The sequence below is a fragment of the Phyllopteryx taeniolatus genome, chromosome 13 (genome assembly GCF_024500385.1).
Source record: "Phyllopteryx taeniolatus isolate TA_2022b chromosome 13, UOR_Ptae_1.2, whole genome shotgun sequence".
NCBI classification, from domain to species: domain Eukaryota; kingdom Metazoa; phylum Chordata; class Actinopteri; order Syngnathiformes; family Syngnathidae; genus Phyllopteryx; species Phyllopteryx taeniolatus.
Window position 1 is genome coordinate 4,958,180 of NC_084514.1, and position 17,723 is coordinate 4,975,902.

The 17,723-nt window shown below is 39.1% G+C and overlaps 2 protein-coding genes across 4 annotated transcripts in view; both read right to left on the reverse strand.

Moving 5' to 3' along the window:
• The window catches only part of rcan3 (regulator of calcineurin 3), a 47,071-nt gene extending 43,649 nt beyond the window's left edge, over window positions 1–3,422 (reverse strand). Inside the window, exons 1-2 of the mRNA XM_061794117.1 lie at window positions 2,941–3,422; window positions 1,102–1,368 (exon numbers count right to left, since the gene is read on the reverse strand). Coding sequence (XP_061650101.1) covers window positions 1,102–1,320 — 219 coding nt within the window. The 5' untranslated portion in view covers window positions 1,321–1,368; window positions 2,941–3,422. The remainder of the gene's footprint in view (window positions 1–1,101; window positions 1,369–2,940) is intronic.
• A 75-nt stretch (window positions 3,423–3,497) lies between these two features.
• On the reverse strand, window positions 3,498–14,150 carry nipal3 (NIPA like domain containing 3). 3 transcript variants are annotated; one of them, XM_061794114.1, is made up of 12 exons: window positions 13,897–14,149; window positions 13,638–13,706; window positions 12,697–12,868; window positions 11,948–12,007; window positions 11,355–11,500; window positions 10,059–10,155; window positions 9,838–9,973; window positions 8,493–8,581; window positions 8,176–8,239; window positions 7,031–7,125; window positions 6,741–6,945; window positions 3,498–3,729 (listed from the first exon to the last, which is right to left on the reverse strand). In XM_061794114.1, the coding sequence occupies exons 1-11, from the start codon at window positions 13,930–13,932 to the stop codon at window positions 6,758–6,760; spliced, it is 1,152 nt and encodes a 383-aa protein (XP_061650098.1). In that variant the 5' UTR covers window positions 13,933–14,149; the 3' UTR covers window positions 3,498–3,729; window positions 6,741–6,757. The 3 variants fall into 3 exon arrangements, with proteins under 3 accessions (XP_061650098.1, XP_061650097.1, XP_061650099.1); XM_061794115.1 differs by lacking the exon at window positions 3,498–3,729 and adding an exon at window positions 8,079–8,107 and having other exon boundaries at window positions 6,806–6,945; window positions 13,897–14,150; XM_061794113.1 differs by lacking the exon at window positions 3,498–3,729 and having other exon boundaries at window positions 3,819–6,945.
• Between the last annotated feature and the right edge of the window lie 3,573 nt (window positions 14,151–17,723).

Consider the following 17,723-nt stretch of genomic DNA (forward strand, 5'->3'; position numbering starts at 1 on the left):
ACGCTCTGACTGAACGGAGTGAGGGTGGCATTTCCACTTAAAAAGAGGCAGTTGGAATTGTAATGAGGTGGAGAAAAGGGGAGGCAAAACAGCAGACTCACAAAACGAGAATGATTGGGTTTAAAGGGATTTTTTTTTTTGCCCATAAATATGTAAAGATGGGATCAAAGAAAGCGCACAGAGGACAGTTGATAAAGTGCGATCAGAGAGAAGACGAAGAAGCGCTGGACTGAGTGGTTGCAAAGTGGAGCGATGTGAAGCATGCCAGCTGGGTGGGCAGGACAGGACAGCATCATTGGATTAAAGGGGCAGAAAATTAAAAGTCTGTTTTTTTTTTTTCTATTCACCTCTGAGCAGGCAGGGTGCAATGATCCAACTATTCTTGTATGGCCCAAAAAAATATTTTTAGAGACTTTCCAGAGGGGACGGGGAACGGGCCGAGCTAATTCATCGGTCACCATTACAAAACCATTATGAACGGTGCAGGTCATTTTTAAGAAGCATTTTCGCATTTTTAACTGTCAGACTAGTGTAAAGAAATGTACACAATCCTGAACCCATGTTACATAAACAACTGCAATCAGTAGTTAAATTATTCAACACAAATCAAGCTGCTCATCAATAGCATCAGCTAGCATACTAGCCTAAATAACACAAACTTATGTGACATCACACATGGGCAAACAAATATGCGCACTTAACAAAAACGTTATTAGTTATAAAACTTAGTTTTGGCATTCACACACAGGCAAATTTTAATGCATTTTCAGTAGCTGCATCGTAAAAGAAAGAAATATACTTTCGCTTTTGACCGTGCATGAGGTGCATTCATGGGACAAAACACTATCAATGAATCCAACCGTACAACAACACCAAGTTTCCACCAGATGGTGCCAAAGGAATACTTTTATTGAGCACAAAACCAGCGAATAACGGAGGATAAATTCCACCCCACCCAAAAAAAATAATCAGCAAATTCATGAACTGCTAACCACGAATGTGCCGGGGGTTCTCCGTACATCTTTATCCAGATCTACACCAAAATATTCCTTGCTTGAGTGTGTGTTCCTGTGTAGTCAGGGAGAAGCCAATTTGACTCACCCTGTCCGCGTCATCCTCGAACACCGCCTCATGGACGCCACACGCGAAGAGCGCGGCGGGCAGGTCGCTGAGGTCCATCATCTCCTCGGCGATGCCGTCCTGGTCGTTCTCCCCGAATACCATGTCCTCTTCCTCCTCCTCCTCCTCCTCATCCTCCTCCGGGTCACTGCTGTAGGCCTCAGAGCCATTGCTCCACGCCTTGGAGCTCTCTCGCAGCATCGTGAGGCCGCTTGCTGGCGGGTGCGTCACAAGCAGGAAGATATGGCACTAGGGAGAAGAGTGGAGGGTTTAAACTAATTAGAATTTAAATTCATCCATCCATTTCCTATATTGCTTGTCCTTATTAGGGTCGTGAGTGAGAGCTGGTAGAAAATGAATGGATGGATGGATGAGAGCTGGAGCCTATCGCAGCTGGCTTTGGGTGAGAGGCCGCAGGGTACACCCTGGAGGACTGGTCGCCAGACAATCGCAGGGAACATATATAGTACATATAAAATGTCTACACACGCCTGTTCAAATGACAGGCTTGTGTGATGTTCCACCATCAATGTGGCCTATAACCTGTACAACTCAATTGGGAAAAAAAATTATTTTCAAGAGTGGAACTAAAAATAAACTGCTGCGATAATTTGCCTGCACAAGTGTTCACGCCCTGTTATAACTCAGGATGTGGCTGTGTTCAGAATCAACCAATCATATTCAAACTCACTGAATGGGAGTCAGCACATAACTCCCACCATGAAAAGTGCCTCTAATTAACCCCAAATAAAGTTCAGAAGTTATTGTACACTTTGTACGTTAATAAAGGAGGAAAATTATTTCATGTGCAGATAAGTTTTTTGTTGCTTTTTTTCCATTGTGCAAAGTTACACTATCAAAATGGATGGATGTTGTATACAGTATACAACATCCATCCATTTTGTGTTCTTTGTTACCTTAATTCTAACTACCTGCTGTTGCGGTTTTACAATCCACTATATAAGGTCCACTCCAGTGTGTTTTTCGTTCGGTATGTGTGTGTTGAGGGAAGGATGCCAAAGAGGGTCTCGCCCAGGGCGCCGTTCAATCTCGGACCGCCACGGATCAGAATGAAAAGAAACAGCAGGTTGCTCCACAAACAAGCGCTGAGACAACAGCGACATCTAGTGACATTTTAATGAAACATACAACATCGTCCACTTGCACGACACCGCCTGACGCGCTGTTAGGATTCCCCACATAGTTTCTAGGCAGGACACGCCCTGCTCCAATATTACTGGCTCCAGAACACGCGCCGCAGCATTATGATTGGCTGTTGTATCCCTGTAGAATCCTAACCCAACCTAATCCTAATATTAAACCATCCTAACTCCAACTCTAGCCCTAACCCTAACCATAACAAACTTCTTAGTTTTATTTCGTACAAATATGATACATTTTTGGGATGATCTTCTCGTTACATCTGCGTAGCCTGCCCTTCCCGAGAAACAGGAGCCAATCATGTTGCAGCAGGGCGTGTCCTGCCCAGAAACTGTGTGGGAATCCTAATAACGACAACCTGACACGTTTGGTTTAAACATGGCTAGGAAGGTAATATATTCAAATATTTAACAATATAAATATGTATTTTGAGTAGAAAGAAGCACACGTAGAGTTTATTTGCACCCAAGGACAACCAGGTACACAGAAAAGACTCCATATTACGTAAGGAGCTCATTCAAAATGCACACCGACAAACGGTATCGTAAACTCGGTCCACATTGAACACGACGACCAATTGACGCACACAAACAGCAAAAAACACACATCATCATACTCGTTTGTGATTAAATTATGAATGCCGGTTGTTGCATAACTCACCCGACTAACGTTCTTGAAGATGAATCTTCTCAATAGGAATTAAACGCAGAATTTGAGGAGTCGAACGCGCCGTGACGTCGCTTATCGTCCTCAAAAAATATATATTTCATTTGCTCGCTCCTCTGTCAAATGCGGTGTTTGTTATGATGGGATTAGTTCGGCGCAACCTATCAAATCTCAACCCGCGAGGTGGGCCAATGAGACGGCGGCGGAGTTTGAAGGTAACCAATCGAATAGGAGACCCAGGACCGATGCCCCGCTCTAGGGAAGTTAAGGCGCAACCGGTGGCTCGCTCGTCTCTTGAGCTCTTGTTATTGAAAGCGAACGGTTGGTGCCGATGAGTTCGTCTGTAAAAGGTGACTTCCAGTAGGCTGCTAAAAATCCAACGGGAACGAGACAAGTGTATTTCGTCAAAGTGAAGAGGGAATAAAATAGTCCTACTTTAAACACTTAAAATCAACAGCTTCTTGTCATATCACCATGGCAAGAATCTTTTTTTTTTTTTATTGCAAGTACCCACTTGCTAATTGCGACATGTGCAAAATACAATGCATTACTAACAGAGGCATGAATTTATTTTCACACAATTTAAAACCGTGCCCATGTTTCTTTATAACACGTTTGTGACACGCTTTCGGCAGGATCAACAATTATAGTACACTTCACACAACCAATTTCTTGTCTTGATAAATAGCAGCAGTTCACACACTATACTGTGTGTATGTGGCATTTCTGGTTGCTCAAATATTACACTTGACGGTTGGGCAGGCACTCCAGCGACTCAAGTATCTGTAGGAACAATAAAAAGTAATATTTCCACAACAGTTCCCCTTTAAGTTAAACAAAAAAAAAAAAAAAGCGCCAACACAGTCAAAACATGAGCATATTGTATTTAATTTGGGAGTTTGATTCAAGTAGAAACCCATGTTGTTAGGTCAGCAAAACAGCATGAATCAGAACCTTTCTGATCTTGAGGGAAAAGGAGAATTTAGCCTAAATATTTCTCACCTCAAAGTGCCAACATTGTCAAACTATGACTTTTGTTTTTTTGTCAATCATATACAAAACAAGATCACTCCTAATGCTGGCACACCTAAATTCATTTTGTAGACATAGGGGATTGCCTGTTTATATTTAGTGTAGCGCAACTCCTCTTTAAAGCACAATAAATCAATAAATACAATAAATTAAAGCGTTTGCATTCGTCCCTTTCACAAAAAACGAAAAAAAAAGTAGCAATACAACCCCAAAAAGAAGAGGCAGAAGTGAACACTGCGCTTGGGGAGACGTCTTAAAAAGGCAGATACCGGTACTACAACCCCAATTCCAATGAAGTTGGGATGTTGTTTTAAACATAAATAAAAACAGAATACAATGATTTGCAAATCATGTTCAACCTATACTTAATTGAATACACTACAAAGACAATATATTTAATGTTCAAACTGATAAACTTTATTGTGTTTAGCAAATAATCATTAACTTAGAATTTTATGGCTGCAACACGTTCCAAAAAAGCTGGGACAGGGTCATGTTTACCACTGTGTTATATCCACCTTTTCTTTTAACAACATTCAATAAACGTTTGTGAACTGAGGACACTAATTGTTGAAGCTTTGTAGGTGGAATTCTTTCCCATTCTTGCTTGATGTACAGTTTCAGCTGTTTAACAGTCCGGGGTCTCAGTTGTCGTAATTTACGCCTCATAATGCGCCACACATTTTCAATGGGAGACAGGTCTGGACTGCAGGCAGGCCAGTCTTGTACTCGCACTCTTTTACTACGAAGCCACGCTGTTGTAACATGTGCAGAATGTGGTTTGGCATTGTCTTGCTGAAATAAGCAGATGTCGCTTGGATGGCAGCATATGTTTCTTCAAAACCTGTACGTACTTTTCAGCATAAATTGTACCTTCACAGATGTGTAAGTTGGCCATGCCATTGGCACTAACACAGCCCCATACCATCACAGATGCTGGCTTTAGAACGTTGCATCCATAACAGTCTGGATGGTTCTTTTCGTCTTTGGCGCGGAGGACACGATGTCCACAATTTCCAAAAACAATTTGAAATGTGGACTCGTCAGACCACAGAACACTTTACCACTTTGCATCAGTTCATCTTAGATGAGCTTGGACCCAGAGAAGCCACCAGCGTTTTTGAGTGTTGTTGATAAATGGCTTTTGCTTTGCATAGTGGAGTTTCAAGTTGCACTTACGAAAGTAGCGCCGAACTGTATTTACTGACATTGGTTTTCTGAAGTGTTGCTGAGCCCATGTGGTGATATCCTTTACACATTGATGTCGGTTTTTGATGCAGTGCCCCCTGAGGGATCGAAGGTCACGGGCATTCAATGTTGGTTTTTGGCCTTGCCGCTTACATGCAGTGATTTCTCCAGATTCCCTGAACCTTTTGATGATGATATGGACCGTAGATGATGAAATCCCTAAATTCCTTGCAATTGTACGTTGAGGAACATTGTCCTTAAACTGTTTGACTATTTTCTCACGCACTTGTTCACAAAGAGGTGAACCTCACTCCATCTTTGCTTGTGAATGACTGAGCAATTCAGGGAAGCTCCTTTTATACCCAATCATGGCACCCACCTGTTCCCAATTAGCCTGTACACCTGTGGGATGTTCCAAACAGGTGTTTGATGAGCATTCCTCAACTTTCTCAGTCTTTTTTGCCACCTGTCCCAGCTTTTTTGGAACGTGTTGCAGCCATAAAATTCTAAGTTAATGTTGTTTAGTTAATGTTTAACACGTCGTCCAAATTTCATTGGAATTGGGGTTGTAATTTACAGAAACTCCTGAATTCAAAGCAATCAATGGCAAGGCTTCAGCAGCTTGTGGAGATCATTAAGGACATAGAAAAACTCCTTTAACAGTATGAAGTCTGCTCTTATATTGCCAACCCTATGCATGCGGTAAGCTTCAAGGCACAAATCACTTTTCCACATGTACTGTTTAAAAAGCACTTTAAAAGTTGTTTTGCTGGTCCTGAGCATGATTGTATGTTAAGTTTGTCAAGCTCCCTCTTAGGGAATCCTTAGTTAATTAGGCAGACACAAAAACAGTGGAATCACCAAAGTAAAACAAATTGTAGTTTTATTTTTTATTCACTTATCTCATTAAACCATGAAATAGATTATTGTAAATAATACAACCATTTTATATACGTTTACCCCATTTTATTTTTATTAATTGGCTGGTGAACCTAATTGAATTACACAAATTGAAACGAATTGGTATTTTATGTTTAAAATAAAGTATTGTAGACATTTTAACTTTTTTGTTGTTGCTTTTTTTTGCCCATTTTAAGAATCAAATGTAGACCTAGCACAAAGGTTTGCCCGTCCCTTGGTTAAGTAAATTTAGGTCTAAATACATCATACATGTTTGAAGACAATTGCTGAAAAAATGTGCAAAGACTGAGAACTATGTAATACCGAATTGTGGGGATATAGCGCTAAACTATTTCACACCATTTCAGTTTTCCTGATTTGTTTTTGGGTGTGGCTAAAACAGGGCCCAGTGACGCAGTTGACATTCTGCAGGAGTATCCCCTCGCCCTAAAAAGAACATGCACGCCTTCGTTCGCATCAGTGGTTATCCGGTGCAATTTCGACTCAGTAAAGGTTTTATGATGGTTATCATTTTAGTCTTGAATGAAGTAATTAATTTCCCTCAAATAGGAACTTTTCTCCAATCATTGAATGGATTGTTTGACTTTGGCGATTCCTCTGTAAAAAAATAAAATAAATAAAAATAACAAAAAAATAAATAAAAAAAAACCTACAGAGTAAAAGCTTGCTGCTAATGTTGCTTCCTGTTTGGAAGCCCACCAGATGCCCGTGTGGGTCTGAAGCCGGTGGTGGGTTCCTCCGTGTTGACGGGCTGATTAGAAGAACTGGTTCTGTCACTGTTGACCAGAGCGCCATAAGAGAAACTACCGCTGAACTCAGTCGGGACCTCCGGACCGTTGCTGTGAATGGTCGGTACACCTGATCGTGGACGACACATCTGATTCAGAATCAGCCATCCCTATCACAGTTTAGTTCGTGTACATGCATTTTTTTTTTTACACACCATTACTCATATTCATGGTGACGTAAGGCTCAAAGCTCTTGTTCTTTTTCCTGGTTCTGGTGATGAGGAAGACACCCAGGAAGCATGCCGCAGTTCTATATAAAATACAAAGAAACCAGTTCAAAACAGTCCACTTGATTACTGTTATTGTGCTGCGGGAAAATTATCCAATTTAACTTAATTGGTCACCCCCCCCCCCAAAAATGATTTGCTACAAATGATGTATCTGTATCATCTATCTATGGTAGCAATGTTTATTGACAGAGCAATGACGTGTTCTTCCACTAGATGGCAGAGGGTACAATTACTGTTGCCATTCACACAACAGACTAATAGCTTTGTCGTCAACTAAACAGGCACATCGAGTAAGTAAATTAAGATGAGATTGTCGCACTTTATCCATCCATCCATTTTCTGAGCCGCTTATTCTCACAAGAGCCGCAGGAGTGCTGGAGCTTATTACAGCTATCATCGGACAGGAGGCGGGGTACACCCTGAACCGGTTGCCAGCCAATCGCAGGGCACATATAAACAAACAACCATTCGCACTCACATTCACACCTACGAGCAATTTAGAGTCATCAATTAACCTACCATGCATGTTTTTGGGATGTGGGAGGAAACCGGAGTGCCCGGAGAAAACCCACGCAGGCATGGGGAGAACATGCAAACTCCACACAGGCGGGGCCGGGGATTGAACCCCGGACCTCAGAACTGTGAGGCAGACGGTCTAACCATGCCGTCTCAATACTTCATTAGGCAGTAATTACTGTACCTTTTTGTGATTTTGTTTGGTGGTGTGCCGGGAGATTTTTCTCATCTAAAATAGGTGGCTTGGCTCAATAAATGAAGGAAAGACTGATTATTAGCATCGTTGTTGACGACCACAGTATTCCACTGGATTTCGTGAGGATTTTCTCAAGATGAGAGTGCAGTTGCTCTCCCCAGTGGAGAAGTTAGGAAGTAGCACTTTTTTTGTCTTTTTTTTTTTTTTTTTACAATAAAACAAAATAAACAAAAAACAGAAAGTCAAAAAGTTTGATCTCACCTGAGATCTCAGTGGTATGAGAAGATGTTCTGCACGTGAAAAAGTTATTTGTAATGAAACACAGATGTATTTCTGGTGGGTTATTTGCTTGACTCACCCCAATAAGAACATGCTGATGTGAAGGATGTCTTCATGACTAAATTCCAAGTAAAACACAGCTCCTAAAAAAAAAAACAGTGGGAAAAAAGTAATGACATCATCATTTGTTGTTTTGTGCCAATAAAATGCTTTTATTCAATTGGACTTTTGGCATTTTTATTCTGAAAGCATTTTGTTTTTTTTAGTCAAGAGCAAATCTACTTTGGCCTGTGGGTTAACAAACATGGCGCTTTCACCCAACCTGTTTCTTAATCATGCCTCTGCTGATATGTCATTAAAAAAATATTTAACCAATACAAACATTCCGTGACTCACCTCCTAAGACTGCAAAGATGGTGGACAGGATGTAATTAACACTGGCGATCAAGCACGAGTCGTACAGCTTGCAAGCTTGGGAGAGAAAACTGCAAAAAACAATCACGTAGAGAACTTAAGTTACTAATGAAGTTACTATGCATCCATTTTCTATGGTGCATGTCCTCATCAGGGTCGCGGGTGACCTTGTGAACTTCAGGTGAGAGGCGGGGTGCACGCTGGACTGGTTGTCAGCCAACTGCAGAGCTCGTATAGACGAAGGACCATACACATCACACACACACTTGAGGACTAGAGGACACAGGAGGGCCAGAGCCTAGATCCGAACCCACAACCTATGAAGCTGCTAACCACTACTCACCGTGCTACCCAATTAGCAAAGGTCCAATTTAGGCACGTGGACCACTTTTGATATGTGATCAACAACATTAATAATATAAAAAATTTATATGAAAAAATAGTAACTCTTATTAATATTGCACCTTTAAATGGACCCAAGGACCTCTCATTTACAGCAAGACGTAATAAATTAAGAGACATACATTTTTATGTTATGTTCAGGTTTGTACAGTTTGTATTTATTTCTCCAGCTAATAATAATAACTCAACTAGACACCTCCCTTTTCCTATCAGAAAAAAAAGGAGTTCCCTGCACAGCAGAGGTGGGAGTAAGTCACATACTGTATGTGCTAGTCACAACCAAGTCTCAAGTCAAAACCTTCAAGTCTCAAGGAAGTCCCAAGTCACTGTGAAAAGAAAAGAAAAGAAAAGAAAAAAGCAAGCTAAGTCGACTCGCCACTAAATTTCAAGCGAGTCAAGTCATAACTTGGTTTAAGTCAAATCATACAATCTTGCTCCAGTCGCAACATACTGTATATTGGAATCACATTGTTGGTGACGTGATGTCACAGCCGAACATGGCACCTAACGACAGCGGGATGGTAGGAGGAAGCCCAGGAAGTTAAGAGAGGCACTGCCCATTACACTCGTCTCGAGTTACCACGCAGCCATCTTGTCACTGGAGAAAGTTTCCAAAACTACCCGTTGTAAAATGCGCACTGCAGAGTCAGCTTTTGTTGTCAATTAATGTATTATCTTTGGAGCTCTTTCAATCATTGTCCATGCAGGTGGCCACTTAACACAGGCAAGTGCGCAACAATGCAGACTCTGTTGCCAGGTTTGCGCAAATGACGTTAAGTTCATTTCTTGTCGTTTTTTGCATTTTTCCAAGTCAATTTTATTTCAACTCAAGTTTCACTTGATATATATTGCAACCTGTAAACCTGTGTGTTTTTTTCCCCCCGTTCAATACATTCATTTATGTAAGTAAATAGTTGCCACTCACCTGGCTTGGAAGACAACTGTAGACACCATGCACACAAACATGACGGTGAAGATGGGGTAGTAAAGCTGCATGGAACCCTCAAGAGTCAATATCAACATGTGGGACACGGCCTTCACAGAGATGACTGTGACTGAACCTGAGCATCGCACACACAAACACATATTTAAAGTATTACATTAAGAACTGTTAATGAATGACAGGAGCTGAACTTTGTTTTTTACCCAACAAAGCAACCAGCAGCAGGATGATGACGAGGTAGTTTGCATTTCTCTGTTTGTAGAAATATAAAAGCAGGCAGAACGTGATGATCTCCAGGACCTGCCCAGAAATAAATATGTAACATACCATAAATTCAATAAATACTGTTGGAAATGAAAGAAATTAAATGACCAGTGATGGAGGGTGCATTAGTGTAATATTAGTTGTTTTACACAGAGGAAAATAATATATGCCTGTGAGTATTGTTATATTGTCAGTCTACAAGTGTTGCTGCGCCGTTTGCATTCAAACATCCGCTGCTTAAAGGGTTGCAACATTGCAACATCAATGCTAGTTTCATTAACCCGTCTATGGCGTTTTACATTAAGTGTTAGCATTAAGCTAGCTGACTTTCGTCAGACACGTTTCATTGGTGTTTGGTTAAATAGACTTTGCTTTGTTTAGTTTTCCAATAAACAGCTTGAAGAAAGAAATCGGCCTCTTTTTTAAAAAAATGTTCACTATTTATCTGCCAAACTGCTGCTTGTTGTGAAGGTTACAACCACCATTTAGCGCCTGTATGTCAAATTTCTGCTCTCAAGTCAAAGTAAACAATTAGCCAAAAGAAAGCTTAAACAAAACTTAAGTCGGGTCACTTATAAGTCAAACCACCACTCTATTCTTAAAGAAGGACAACAAGTGGCTCAGAGAAGAGATGAATGTACTGCCTGTGGTTTATGCAATGGCTCTGATTGATTTTCAATCTTCTTTCAGCTTCACAATCACTTGTTTTTCCACCTATAAACAGCTCTCTGGTCTGCATGTTGGTTACACCTCTAATTACTATAAATGTAGTCTTTCAAGACACATCCGAAAGTTAGCGTAGACATTCAGCTCTACTTATTGTTTGAACAATAAATGTAATGGGTCACATATGGGCAAAAAAAACCCAAAAACAATCTTGTCTCATATTACCATTTAATGACTGGCCAAATCAATCTCCAGACTTAAACCATATAAAACTTCCATTTCTGCTACAACTAACGTTGTCTTCTAGGTTGTGTATGGGCTCCAGATATATACTGTAAATACCAGGAGATAAAAGCTGAAATGTTTAGCTATTGTCTCAGATTCAACGTTGATATCAAGCCCAAATGTTTCCAGTCCACTACAAAAAGTTTGTCACCCCACTATTTCAATACTTTTGAAGCAGAGACTAGCTAGTGCACCCAATGTTGTCGCCAATAAGGGCATACGCTACCAAAAAGATCAGAAGGCAGAAATCATGCGATTCTACTGTGCATTGAGCGTGAACTTACCAGATATAAGAGAACGGGCCATCCGACGAGATGTTTCACTACAACTTCCGCTGTCAGTTTTCCATGCGTGTTTGGCCCAAACGCCACAAAGAGGTACGCCCCTGCCACAGCTAAGACAGAGCCCAAGAAGGACAGCCCGTGGTGCTCTGGAAGCAAGACACATTGCATTATTTTATTCAAATAGACAGAAAGAAGCAAACACTCTTGCCATCCCACAGCAGTGCATGACTCATGACTGAGACTCTTGACAGATACAATTAAAGAAATTGTAAAATTGCCAAGATGTCTTGTTTCTTGTTACCGAGAACACTGACACAGTAAAATAAAAAAATAGCAACAAAAGCTGAATTTCCTGTTGGGTATAGGCAGTTTGGATTTCAGACATTTTAGAGCGCTGCGGGCTTTCCACTGGTATAAAATACATTGACAATTTTTTTTTCCCACATTCACTGCCATTGACGGCTTTAGAAGTCAAATATCCATGTTAAGTGGCAGTGATTCAGTTAAAACAGAGAATTAATCGGAGCTGTCTGATTTCAGCACATATTGTGAGCAGTTGCAAATAAAACATTTTCAGCTAATGTCCCACTTACTTGCAAAGTCCTTTGCCTTTGATTTCTCATGCATGAAAATAAAACCCAAAATGAAGCTTGCTGAAAGACAAAAAGCAAAGGCAACACCTTAACATCATCTTTTCCTCTAAACCAGGGGTGGGGAGCCTTAAATACACCATGCAGTTCTTTAAAAAGAAAAAGAAAAAAAAAGAAAAGAAAAAAGTGTGTGTGTGGTGGGATCTTACAAGAATAGAAAAAGTATATTTGGACGAAAACATTTGTATAGTTTGTGAATAAGGCAATATGACTATAATTAAGGTCAGATCTTTTAGAAAGTCATTTTTTCCATCTTAAAGTCACAATATAAAAATTAAGTTGCATCTTGCGAGATTAAGTTAAAACAATGGTACTCAGAACCGTTCATTTCTTGCATAAATTGCAATAAAGAGGATCTTGTCAAGTTATAAGACAATTTATCTTGAAAATATGACTTTAATCTCGTAATTCAGAAAATATGTATTACTTATCTTAAAACGCTCAACTTTTCTTTCCATAGTATCAAAGTTTATTCTCGTACTAGAACTACTTATTTCTTTTCAGTGTGGCCCCAATACTACTTGGCTAAAAAAAAGAATGAAACTTCAGAGGAACTCTTCTAAAAATCTACAAGTGCTTGTAATGTATAATGAACATTTATTCAATCAATTGAAAAGGCCCTTGATAGGAAAAAGGTCCTCCACTATTTTAACACTGAGGCTCGATACCTCCGCCAAGGAAGCAACACTCACTCAGTATGGAGACGACATTGAGAGGTGCTACGAGGCTGAGGGGAGCAAAAGCATATGACACGAAGTTGGTTGCTTCGCCCAGAGTGGTGAGAAAAAAGCCAAACCACCAGGTTTTTGTGTGGTAGAAGACACGTGGGTCCTTGGCTCCCACGATGGTCACATGGCCGTATTTCTGCCAGCAAAAAATAAATAAATAACGATTGAAACAAATAATCAGCTGTGGTTCAAGCAAACAGTAGTCTAATAAGCAAGGCAAATACAGTATAGTATAATGTTGACAGGACAATAATGTTTAGCAATAGATACACTGAGGGAATGAAGAAAAAAAATACCAGATTGATTGATTGACGGACAGATAGATTGACGGACGGATGGTCGGACAGACAGATATTTCCAGCTCATCATTTGCAAAAAATCACATTTTTGCAGGGTTTCTTTTCAGAACCTATCCTTCATTATTTGCTGAAAATGTCACATATTCACTGTTTTTGTGCTCAGGCCAAAGCAATAAAAGTATTGCTTTGCTGCCGTCTTGTGGCATCTTGGTGTCAGGGAACTATGTTGAAGTGGGTTGAGGCGCTTTACCACAATAAAAGTAGTGCTTTGCCCCCATCTTGTGGCATCTGTAGGCAATTATAAACCGGGGTGTTCATTACATACATATTTTAACTATTCCCCCGATAAATAGCGGGGGTTGACTGTGGGTAAGTAGATAGGTAGGTAGATATGTAGGTTGGTAGGTAGTCAATAGCTGACGATTTGGTAGATAGATAGCTACATAGATAGACAGACATTGTGTACATATATATGCAAATATTATAGTGTATAGGATAGACAAACACGTATATAGCCTGTTAAATAGCTAAATAGACAGATATATAGTCAGATAGACAGCTTTACAGATAGCAAGACAGATGAAATAATGAAAAGAGGCACTGTACCTGAATATTTAAGGAGATGCTGACAAGCACATTTCCAAATATGGCAAGCAAAGTCCCGATGAGATTATTCTATTAAGACAAACATACACAGCAAGTTCAATAGTTGACGACTTGCAATTGTCCCTACTACATCCCCCTCCAAAAAAAAAAAAGGGAAACGAACGCACAGCAAATGCTTAGGCGTTAAATGTCAGTATTGTAAAAATGAATCCAACTTGATTTTGGATGAATAACAAGGTGACTAAAATGAAATGTTTACCGTGTACGAATCTTCGTCTGCTCTGCTCATATCCATCCTTTTAACCTTCGAGAACGGTTCAGCACTTTAAGAAGCAACAGCCACACTTAGGATACGAGGATATTTCATGGTGTCGCTTGTCTCCTCTCTTTCAAAAAAAATTATTTATTAGTTTATTTATCACATTAATTTGCCTTAAAGAAGCGCTTTTGTCGAGTAGGACAAACACTGACTTCCGTGTTTTCAGACCAGTTTGGCCACCGTTTCGTTCTGCGTCATAACGACACAGCGTCACGTGACAGGAAGAGTCAACCAGGAAAAGCCGATCGTTTACAAATGATCAATTTCACACACAAAAAAAGTCGCGTTTTTATTTTTTTTAAAACCATGATGTGAATAAATTTCTGCTACTGTAAATATTTATGTGCCGCTGTGTTTTCGTTTTATTTAAATAATAGTGTAGCATACGGCCAGAAGGTGGGGCCATTGAGCTAAAAGTGATCGGATCCAGAGCTGGATCGATTGTACAGCGGTACGCCCCCGACATACGATGTTTCAAGTTTACGAACGGCACTCTCAGTTAGCACCATACTTTCTGCTAATCATTCGTACATGACCAAGAAGTGTTTTTCATACAAAGGCTATTGCAGAAAATGGGGGGCAATTTAGGCACCAACATTTGAAAACGAGACCAGCTGTTTTATAACTTTTATTTTTAAACTTTATTTCCCTGTGTTTTCAAGTAAAAAAAAAACAGGTAATAATAAAATATCATATAATTTGATTTGTCCAGCTTCACCATCAACTTTTTACGAGAGACAGTATTTTAATTTTCATGTGCTTTTTAGCACAACCCTGTTACAGGTATTTTAAAGTTGTTTTTTTAAAAGTAGATATTTGTTATTGAAATAATATTTTATGTATTATTATCATTAAAAAAATAAGAATTAATATAATAATGTATTTTATGTTTTACTTTCGATGTTTGGTTATGTACAGCACTTTGTTTCAGCTGTGGTTGTTATTGTTTTTTTTAAAGTGTCTGTAAATAAATTTGAATTGAGATCTCTCAGGCAACTGATAAACATCCTTCTGTACCAAGTACCGTGTATTTCAAATATATTGTAAATATTTCAGAATAAATATTTCAGAATAAATCCCAAATTACATTTTATTTAAACAATAATTTAATCTTAGTATTATTCTAATTATAGTAACAAGGTTGCAATTCAATGCCAATGTTTTGCTCGAGATTACATGGTAGCTGTGTGTTGTACTGCAAAACTTACGTACTGTGTGTAATATTAAAAAAAAAAAAAAAAAACTGATATGAAAATGCTTTTTTTTTTTTTTTTTTTTTTTGGTAATATAAGTAAACGGGCTGCATTAGTTTGAGTGACACGCTCCATTACGGCGGAAAACTGAAAAAAAACAACCCAGAAGACTGTTAGGCCCACCCATGATCAGGGCAATTAGCTTGATGATGTAATTTCTGCTGATTCATGAAGCTCAATTTTTTCTTCTCTTCCTCCAGATGGCAAAAAAGGCTTTAGTAACGGCTTGCTATGTTGAGCAACAAAACTTCAGAGAATTTTTTTATATATTAAGATGTGTCTGAGATGAAAACTAAATTCTTTAATGATTACAATGAAGATATATCAAGAAAATCCTACCCTCCCCCCCAAAAAATTCAATTCAAATTCAAAACTAATTTAATCTGTCACATTTGATTTGTTGGTCATCAAGGGAGGGACAAGAGAAAAGAGCAATTTTAGGTGGTGCTCAGGAGCCAGTTTGCATAATAGTAATCACTTTTAATAGAGTTACAGTTACATTTGGTCTCAGGACAACTCCAATTTACACAACAAGCGTATGTATTTTGCGCATGGGTTATTTGAAATTTCAAAGGGGGAGGGCAGAAAATGTCCTCCAACTATCAAAGGAACCTCAAATATTGACTGCAATTATACTTTAAGACAGTTATTATAGCTTAGTGACTATGACATGTTCCGAAAAACCACTGTAATTGTAGCTTAATCAGACACTCATTATGACCAACACCAAAGTGCAAATTTAAATCCATTAGCGTCACTGAGGTGGCCTACCTTCCTCTCCAAAATACAAAATGATAATCTTGATTAATTGTATTGTTCGTTTTTTATTTTTGTATTTTTGTATTATTAGAACTGTGTCATAGGTGCTATGCAGGAGGGGCACAAAAATGTCAAAGAACCAAACAATAGGTGCCAGGGTGTAAACTCCCTCCTTAAAGGAACTTGTGTTTCTAAAAGGAGATATTAATCATGTTAGGAGCTGATGAGTCATTGCAACCATTAGCCAAGAAATATGGCAAAGGGCGGAATGGTATAGGAACAGTTTTCTTTGAAAAATAACATTTGAATGGATGTAAGTAGCAAATTATTTATGTATTAATTACATGATCTATTTTGGAATGCTGAATTTATGAACAAAAATCTTTATTTTAGTCACCAATTTTCGCTGGAGACTCAGCGCAAAACTTACTTTTACAAACCAATAGAGGGAGTGAAACATTACAGATGTGATTAGAAACCAGTGATTCCCAACCACTATGAGAGCTCGTTGGGTGTGCGGTGGCAAATTTTCCAATTACACTTAATTGATCCTATGATTTTAATTTATTTACTAGACAATGTATCTTTGTTCACTGAAGACAGACGATGCAAACCTTTCCTTCCCTATGTTGTCAAAACTCGCCCTAATGATTTTAGAGATACATTTGATTGATTGCATTCAAACTAAATGTATGAATACATTTTATTTACTTCTTTAAATCAATATTTTTATTGAATGGTCGTATTTATGTAGCTGTACTATGGTCTCCTTGATTTGTTTGCAGTGGACATGCTGCGCTAAGCCACACCACACGTATTATCAGGAACACATCGGGTGTAACAGGTGTGCAGAGGTATGTGGTCAAATACATACACACACTGGCTACAATGTTACCTGCAAAGTCTAATGAGTGCCAATACAAGATCTGCATCTCATAATAATAATAACAATATCACTTGCAATGTTGGAGGGATTATTATTGGGGTTGTAGTTTGCGATGGTGTACAACTGTTGCCTTATTTAGAAACAGCAAACAGCATTTCAAACGACAACTATAATAATTTGAATATTGTTAAATGTATACCTACCTAAAATGAAGCAACTTTTAGTACTATCCGTTGTCTATCAGCCACACACATACAGTATAAGGTGTTCCAAACATTGACTTACAATTCAATACTCTTTGGCTCAAATTTAGCACATTTTGATGTTTGACAGCAATAAAAAAAAAAAAAAAAAAAATACCCCAAATGTCTTTCTTTCACTCTGAAATTTGATGACTTTTCCCAAAGAGACCCAAAATACACAATTCTAAATATGTTTACAAATGTCGTCTTTTTTTTTTTACACAGGGGCGACAAATTTTGTGTACACTTTCACGGGTCAAATTTGACCCGTCTAATAAATCGATTTTAGATTTACCATCCATCCGTCCAGCTTCTGTACAACTTATCCTCATAGTAATGGGGTCACGGGTGTGCTGGAGCCGATCCCAACTGTCTTTGTGCGAGAGGCGGGGGACGCCCTGGACTGGTCGGCAGTCAATGGCAGGGTACACATACAGTAAACAACAATAAACAACCGTTCACACTCACATTCACAAACTAGAGTACCTGCAGAAAATACACGCAAACACTGGGGAGAACGTGCAAATTCCACACAGAAGTGCTAGAGACCAGATTGGAACCCGTAACCTCACAACTCGGTGGATGTGCTTACCGGTCAGATTTACCAGTGAGTGTTAAATTAAAAAA